Genomic DNA, 9,250 nt, shown 5'->3' with positions numbered 1-9,250 from the left:
TGAACATTTTATAAGTGTTAGTACCACACCTTACAGTGCCAAAAAGAAAAAAAAAAAAAATTCAACACGTTGTTATGCCGAGAGGTTGGCCCGCAGGCGATGACGAGGAGAAAAACCAGTTGTTTAAAATAAATACTCACCCTCCTCCGCCGAGCATCCTCTCGATTACGTGCCAATTTAAAGGCCCATCCAATCCTTAATCTCGTGGCAGATATACAGACATCTCTATGCTTAACGGCATTTTGTTGAGACATATTTATGCAACTATTTATTTCCATGTATTTTTTCAAAGGATAATAAAAACTACTATAAAACTACATTTTAAGGTGGTTTTACTTATGAAATCGTATCCGTTCTGTTTTCAGCACGAAGATCTTTGATATCACAAGTGAAGGTACATTTTCGCTTGCATCCTTTGTTGTTGAAAGAATATTCAAATTGATTCCTTCACAAGTGAAGTGAAGTAGAAAGGAACACGTGCAAATGTACATGTTCACGTTTCACACCAACAATATTCGATGTGTTGTAGAGTCTCTCCCTTCCTTTGAAAAGCAGATATATCCCAATTTAAGTAATATTTTTACATATTTGTATGTTTCAGCATTAAATATACCTATAAAACTTTTAAATTTATATATAAAAAAACATATTAATTTATAAAAATCAAAAAAATTATTATTCTCTCTACAAAAGTTCCATATTGAAATCTGATTCGCGCTTCAATACAATAACGCACACAAAAAAAAAAGAACACGAATTTCGATTAAAATTCGTTTTATTAGAAACAGAATATTCATAAATTTCCATACATTTTAGATTCAGTCAGAAAAATTAACGCGCATTTTTCTAAAAAAGAAAAAAAATTTCAAAATGGACTGCACAATCACGAAGAGGAAACAGATTGCAAATAACGTACTCGAATTAACAAGAGCACAAACGGGTGCCAACACTTCTTAAACAAACGGTCGATTGCTCATTAATACCCTAAATCAGGTTATTATAAAACAATAGAGAACCCGAGGGAGTACGTTGTGGCCTTCTTTAAAGGCGCGTAAGTAACCGAAGAGAATATTTTTCCCAGAACACAGATTACTAATGACGTCACACAAATCCCTCGATGTACACTTCACAAAGGTTTTTATCGTAAGCTGTACGGTGTACACTTCGGAATTCATTACATTAATTAACCAGATAGTTGGCATCGTAGCCTTAACAAACGGCGCGACATTGTCAACGCCGGTGTCAAAAGTTATTTTACGCCTTGTTTCTTATGCCCCCGCTACAAAACCTGTAACTAAGGTCCAACAACGGAGACGTAATTAAAGATATTAACTAGATATTACCTCGGTTTTTACAACTTTTACTTATTACTTGCTACCTCGTAATCCTTCTTTACGTGGATGACATCTTCGGAAATTCCAAATGACGTCGATTAAAGTGTACAGCTCTTTCTAAGATTACCACTCGCTTCCGACTCCTTTTTTTTTTTTTAAATATAATTCTCGTCTCGTTAAAGATGTAATACTTAATTTCTATATTTGAAAAATCATTTTTTTTCAATCAAAAAGTATTCTAATTACTGTAAAATTAATTAATTCGCTGTTGTTTTTTTTTCTAAGCTAAGGTTTTACGTTCTGGTCGATGTAAAAATATCCTCTTTTCTAACCGATAAATAGTGAATGAGAATTAAATCATGTAAACATTGATTAAAGGTTTTTTTTTTTAAAATTATTTTAATTTTTCCGATGTCCGATTGATCATCCTCGTGCTCCCGATGCTCTTCTGATGCTTAATATCGATACGTTTGTATTGATTTCTATTTAAAATACTTAATTATCGATAAATAAAATGCAAAAAAATATTATTATTTTAATTTTTTTTTTTTATTTTAAAAATTTCGTTCTTACTTTCGAATTTGAATTTTTGAGTAATTTTTCTGTTTTTTTATTGTAGCGCCATCTGTTGAGAATTTCTACAGTTTCTGTTAAAAATAAGAATTTTATTTTAGACTTAAAATCAATGAGCTGAATGATTTTTCTTAAAATAAAAATTGTAATAAATTATAAAAAATTTTTCGAAATTAACGCAGTAAAATAAATTAAAATATTTTAGAAATAATTATCTTAGCTTCATAACCAGAAGATGGGTTTTTTAAAGCAAGTTCTTTTGAGGTGATTTATCTTATACAAAATTACTTTAAAAAATATTAAATGGCTCAAGTAATATATACATAATTTAGAATACATAAAAGCACAATTTTTCCTCTGTTGAAAGCATGGTGTGGAACGAAGCCGTTTTACCTGTTTTTAAACAAATGAAACACATAGGAAATGTTTCTTTTTTAATGAATAACAGTCTTAAACATTTTAATTTTTTTTACCAATAGAAAAAAAACATTAATTTATAGGGCACTACGGGTGCCTAAGTTCTCTTCAGACCCGGAGAAAAATCCCAGCTCTTCGTCTCGATGATCTGGCACCTTTGTCATTGTGCTAGACCATATTTGCAAGAACAAAATCTAAATGGTACTATGAGTCTAAGAGTGATCGTTCGAGATATAGCCCCTTCCGAAATCTACCTAACTGGCAATATTATGTACCGTATTGTATGTAGGCAAGCGTGAGTTTTGTGAAAATATCAAACAAAACTAACTATACAAGTAAGATAGTGTTTCATTGATATATAAATTTATAAATTTCACATAAGATGTTGATATATTTTAAATTAATTTCCAAAACGTTCGAGTAAATATATTTATTTCTTAATTTTACACGTTGTTTGATGAATAAGTGTAAAAATCATCGTGTAGTGTAAACATCGTGTAACATTAACTCTGCATTTCATAAATGATGATTTCAGAGTTACCAAGAGATGTCCAAGAATAAAATAAGAATTATACTAATTCATAACTTTGTGGAACTTCCTGCTTCTTATCACATTAGCATTTCTTGAAGAGTTGTTGGATTGAGAAATTCATTGTAAATTAGTTTTTTTAGCATTCGTATAGTTCATGAGACCTCAGTACTGGTATACTGGTAGACGCTTCTCTTCATATTGTAAAACCAATATCACACGATTGAAAAAAATCTTCTATTAATTAATAGTCGAATTAAAATAATTACATATTAAAAAGTAAATTGTCATTAAATAATAATCAAAGTCAAGCTTTTTCAGAAATGTTACATGGTTAGACAATTACTTGCTATCACATGGTCAAAGAAGATAAAGTTGTCATCAATGTAAGTGAAGGGCTTTTCTTCACCATTTATTAAATGATGTGATTACTGATCAGTGGCAATTAATAATTACTGTATTACTTTTCGGATCAACTCGTATATTAACCATCAAACTATGTGTTTCCAAAAGATATACTTGTCAATAGATACATTGCATTTTCCCAAGTTTTTTAAACAATTGGAAATATTTGCCGAATAACCTCTTGTGACAGGGGGTAGGGAGTATTAGTAGAATAATGTCCTAAAGATTCTCAAAAATTTTCCTATTTGAAAATAATGCGAAAATATTTTGATCAATAATCACACGTCAATCATTTAAATAGTTATACTTTAGTAGAAACACTGTGTTAAATATGCTCTATTGAAAGCATTTCAGTAGAACTTTTAATATGAAAGGATAATAGCAACAATTTAACATTTATAGATACAGATTACAGATAAAAATCCCGCTGAAAGATATACCGGTGTCAGGGTCGGCGCTAGAGTTTATGCCGCCTGGACAAAACGTGCATTTGACACCCCTTATCCCCTAAATAAAACGACAAAAATTTGTTTTAAAATGCCATACCTGTTAGAAGTGGAAAGAAATTTTAATTTCACTTACATTACTACGATGGTTTCACTGTTCCATCATTATTGAAAATTTTCCGTTCTGGGCAAATGTCCAGTTTGCCCATGTGTTAATGCCGGCCCAGACCGGTGTATAACCATTAGGATTTCCTATTAGGCTCACTAGGCCGGACCTAGGGGCGCAAAAATTCAAAATAATAATAACAATAAAAGAATGAAAAAATACCTCACTAATTGTTTCTCACTAATGACTCCATATAAACAATGCTCTCTTCAATGATAATCGCGCCTNAATTTTTTCTCCTGGTTAATTTTAAGTTTATTTATTTATTTATTTATTTTTTGCGACTATTTATGTATTAAATTAATAACCGGTTTAATTTACTTTGCGTATTAATAGAATTTTTAGCTAGAATATTGCATCATTAGCATATTGCAACAAACGTATATCATTATTATTTAGCGAAAACTTATTCGATCATTACTTTTACTAATTATTGTATTTTCAGACTGATGTTGAAATAAGATTATATTTTTATTTTTTGTTGGTTTTTTAATTCTAGATTTTTTTTTGTTCTGTGGGCGCTGAGAATGTCATTTTTTCAATATCCATAGGATCTGATTTAGCCTGAAGATCGCCAATGAAATATTCTTGGATATTCTTTTCCGGATTCGAACCCGGGTCCCCGAGCGAGAAATAGCATTATTATTTATGGTTCCATTTTTAATTATAGAAAAATATTGATGATATTATTATAGCAACTTAACCGCATTCTTAATTTTAATAAAGTAAACGTCTTCGCAACGAAAAGTTTGCAACTATCATCGGTAATTTATTATTCGTTTAATATTATCCAGAATCGTTAGCAATCGGGTAGTTTTGGATACTTGGTCCTCCTCGTTGTCGAAACAAAAGAATCTTAAAGTCTTAATTGTTATTAATTAGATGTTTGATGATTTTAAATTGATTATATTCGGAATTCTTCGGAATTAATTTGATTTTCAGGCGTAATTTTCAAGGAAGTTTCCTTTTGTCTGTTGTTTCAGCGACACGTCATCGGTCAGGAAGAGAACGCCGTACTTAGGAAATTCAAATGTCCCGAATGCGGCAAAGCATTCAAATTTAAACATCACTTAAAGGAACATATACGTATCCATAGCGGAGAAAAACCTTTCGCCTGTTCCAACTGTGGAAAAAGGTTTTCTCATTCGGGATCTTATTCTTCCCACATGACCAGCAAGAAGTGCCTGGTGATGAATCTAAAGGTATTAAAACAATCAATGAATATTTATTTAGGTTAAGGTTTAAAAAATATGTAATATCTGTCTTCGGATAACAATTTTTATATGCTATTTCTAGGTGAAAAAAATGGATAATAAGCCACTTCGTGGTCAAGCTGCTAATCAACAAAACATTGCCTTCCGCCCAATCATTCCGAAATATGGTGCTGCTGCAACAGAAGGTGTCAGTTTGATGCCGCACGGTTACGTGCCTCCGACTGAAAGGTTTCCCAGTTTCTTGCCAAGTTTTCATCCGACCCAACACGCTGGACATCCATCGTTCTTGCCGGCTCCTTATTCTTCTCTTCCCTTCCATCCTCTCCTGGCCGGTCACTTGAATTCCACACTTCCTCCGCCTTCGCTTCCTTTGCATAATTTCCCAGACGTCAGCCAGTTATTACAACCCAGGGGTCAACTCCTGGAGCAGATACCGACATCGAACGAACTTCCGTCTTCCTTGTGTGTTACGACCAACAGCGTTTGTGTGACTCAAAGAAGTCCCATTACTATTACGCCTCCTCCGATAGACATCGAAAGAGACGATCCTCCTGGTAGCCCAGGTAAAAGTAAAAATTTGAACGCTGTGAAAAAGATACTAGAAATAGTCGATGCAACTGTTTCCAGGCAGCAACTGATGACAGGCAGCAGTAAAAATGGTCTAATACCAGACGTGAACTCCTCACCTTTACATGCGCAAGAGAATTCTGTCGGATCGCCCGCTGTTTCGGATGTGGAAAAATTAAGGTGTGGAAACTGTGATTCCGTATTTGAAAATTTAGTCGAGTTGCAGAATCATGAGCGATATCAATGTAGAAAAAGCGAAGATAGTTACAGCGCCTCATCCACTAATAGGGAAGCTGCTTCTAACGAAGACAAAGAGCCGATAGGCGAAGAAAACAACGAAAGCGAAGATAAGCCCAGAAATTCTGAAATTATCAAACTGGTACGCGAACTTGGTTATCCTCGAGTAGTTCAAGCCTGTTTTCCAACAGATCCTCAACAGGCGACTTCTCCTCCCCCTCAGACTTTCTTAAGCCCTTACAATGGTATCGTCAACCTGACTTCCAGATATGACGAAGATCAACCTCTGGATCTCTCCATGAAGTCTAGGTTTCAAACGGCTCCAAACTCGCCTCGCCACATCGAGAACGAAGCCCTGAATCTGAGCAACAGATCTTCTAGAACCTCGACGCCTCTCAAGGATAGCAATAACGGGATCAATGGAGACGAGATCGAAGTGACCGAAGATGTTACCGATGCTAAAAAATTACAGAATGGTGACTACCGTTTGACTAATTCTGTACTGTACAAATACATGCAGAAAGGAAATTATCTTGTGAACCATCGCCAGATGTCTCAGATTATGGTTAAGTGCCGTTCTCCCGAAATCCAGGACGCGAGCTATCCCGATTATCCCTCCTCCACCAATCACGTATCGCCACTTTCCATCTGCAGTTACGACGTAACGCGACCTCCGTCTTCTTCAGACTGTGGTAGTCAAGATGGGATGGAAAGTCCGGGTGCCATCATAGGATTGGACAACTCTTCCGGAGGAGAGCCGGGAAGTCCCAAATGTAGGAAAGTGCAGAAGCGCTCCTGGAAGGTAATAGTGAGTTTACAAAACGTTACGATCTTATACTATTAGGTTAGAAAATGATGTATGCATTTTCATCCGCATAGCTGGAAGGAGAAGAGAGTCAGAGTGCCATCGAGGACAGTCCAGGACCGGAAGATCAAGTGGCAGGAGAGAAGAGAAGGAAATCGTGGAAACAGCACAAACTAGATTCGGAAGAAGGGATGTACGCTTGTGATCAATGCGACAAGATGTTCAGTAAACAAAGCTCTTTGGCTAGGCACAAGTACGAGCACTCCGGTGAGTTAAATACGAATGAAAGCTCTTACCTTTAGTAGATATTTTAAATATTAATAACGTATCTTCTCCTTATTTAGGTCAAAGACCACACAAATGTGATGTATGCAACAAAGCTTTCAAACACAAACATCATCTAACAGAACACAAGAGATTGCATAGCGGCGAGAAACCTTTCCAATGCAAAAAATGCCTGAAGAGATTTTCCCATTCGGGTTCTTATAGTCAGCACATGAATCATCGTTACAGTTACTGCAAACCGTATCAAGAGACTCAACCCATAGACTGTCAATAATAAAAATCTCCAACGATCGACGATCGAGACACCAAGGATCTTGTCATCTAGCTACGTCCGGCTGATATTGGCATTAAAATAGCAGCTCCGAAGTCAGTCCACAGAGGCCAATAAGTGCAAATTTACTATTTACTTTATTTCGAGAAAATTTATTAAGAATTTCTTTCGAGGAAACTTCAGCCAAAGGCTACGAACTTGCTGTGTCCTTTGAGCTATATCCCGAAGAGCATCCTATCTTTACGGATCTTCGAGAAAAGAAGCGCAAGAACGTGCAGGTTAATGTCAGGAAGCAGAAATCTTGTTGAATTTTGAACGAATTTTTATATATTTTAGGTGCCAACAATAATTCGTGTGCCAAAGAATTTTCGAAGAACGAAACGTGTTTGATTTTTCTAAACAAATGGTTCAATTGCTTTTCTTGTTGAAGACGTTTTTTCAAAAGCAGTCGGCCAATTTTTTAGTCATGCAAAATGCCAAAGGTTTTCTTTGAGAATTTCTAGTCTACTCGCAAAATGTTAAAACATTCTTTGGCCAGATTAGTTTATATTTTTTACTGCTGCCAGTATTATTATCCAAACGATTCCTTCGAGAATAAAAAGTAAAAGAACTGAAGTGCCAAAAACTCAAAAAAAAAAACGCAAAAAAATGGTTTTTCCTAATTTGTTGATAAATGGAGTTGAAAATACAAATGAAAATTTTAAGAATAGAGAAATTTTCTATATAATAATGACGATTGATTTTTGTTTGAGTGAATAAAAAGTTGATCGATCGTCATTAATTTTCATGGAAACTCGAAATAATTCTCGGTATATAGTTTATATTCTCATTTAAAAATATAAGAAAAAAAAATATACAATTTTCTAGTCTGTTTTGCATAGCTTGTCCGTATTTACTTCCATGAAAAAGTGCCAATTTAAAGGTAAAATAAATAATAAAAATAATAATAATAAAAAAAACTGTTATAAGAAGAAGAAGAAGAGAAAAAAGCCAATTTTTAATCTTGTATTATCTGCAGTTTTGTGTAGATGGAATATTTAAACATTTTACTGATTGAAAGATTTCCCTAGAAAAGGATTTTCTTTCAAAAACGATAAATCAAGAACCAAGGAAATCAATCTTCTTTAGCTAAAAATTTGCAAACTAATTTCCTTTTTACAATTTCCCGAGAAGAAATGATTTCCTCGCTTTCCAACAACGAACCAGAGAGAGAGGTCGAGGATAGGAAAAAGACAAATGAGAGTTAAGATTTTGCTTTGTTTAAAACCAATCAGTTGCTGTGTACACGTGGCCTCCCCCATCTTTTTTCCTTTTTTCTGTTTTTAGCGATCTATCAAAACAATTCCCAAAACTAGAAATGAGGGAAAGGAGTCGAAAACTTTCGATATAAAGCTTCCTCGCTAACCTCACGTTGATTTTTCTCCAGTTATAATCCTCGTTTACCAACGCAACCGAGGGAATATACCAAACGAAGATGTCTTTCTATAGATGCCAAATGAATAATAAAACAAAAAAATAAATAATAATAAATAAAATTTGAAGCAAAATTTACCCTTTTTCCAATATTCCAGTATGTCCATTTTTTCCCTCTTCGAATTTTCCTCCAGTTATTCAGTCTTATCTTCTATCTCCGCGTGGTGTTGTGCGTGTATATCTTTGTATCGTCTATCCTCGTATATCTTTGTGAAAAAAAAAAAACAAAAAGTTTCAACAAATTTCCGAGGGTATCCATCGACAAAGCTCTCCTCGTCGAAGATAGGTGTGAATTATTCCAATTTCTTTGGTATCTCGTGATGTGTCTTTCTTTCTCTCCCAGGTTCGAGTCTCGGGATGTCTCCTTACATTGTCTAAAATTATAAATTAAAAACAAAACAATTCCAAAAGAAAAACAAAATTTCTAATTAATTAATTAATTTTTTGAGAAAATTAAATTGTTATTGTTGATAATTTTACATTAAAAATCTAAAAAAAAATGCATTTAGTTTCTATGTATACAGTGGA

General features: G+C 34.1%; 1 protein-coding gene across 1 annotated transcript in view; it reads left to right on the top strand.

The window, feature by feature from the left end:
* LOC111618659 (zinc finger E-box-binding homeobox 1-like) overlaps nt 1-9,000 on the top strand; it is a 36,304-nt gene extending 27,304 nt beyond the window's left edge. Inside the window, exons 8-11 of the mRNA XM_023360215.1 lie at nt 4,812-5,072; nt 5,167-6,690; nt 6,768-6,960; nt 7,038-9,000. Of these exons, the coding sequence (XP_023215983.1) occupies nt 4,812-5,072; nt 5,167-6,690; nt 6,768-6,960; nt 7,038-7,252 (2,193 nt within the window). The 3' untranslated portion in view covers nt 7,253-9,000. The remainder of the gene's footprint in view (nt 1-4,811; nt 5,073-5,166; nt 6,691-6,767; nt 6,961-7,037) is intronic.
* The last annotated feature ends 250 nt before the right edge of the window (nt 9,001-9,250 follow it).

Source organism: Centruroides sculpturatus, unplaced genomic scaffold (assembly GCF_000671375.1).
Source record: "Centruroides sculpturatus isolate CEXI.00-Female unplaced genomic scaffold, Cexi_2.0 scaffold116, whole genome shotgun sequence".
In the NCBI taxonomy this organism is placed as follows: Eukaryota; Metazoa; Arthropoda; class Arachnida; order Scorpiones; family Buthidae; genus Centruroides; species Centruroides sculpturatus.
Note: the sequence above shows the minus strand (reverse complement) of the source record. Positions and strands in the feature narration are given on the sequence as shown.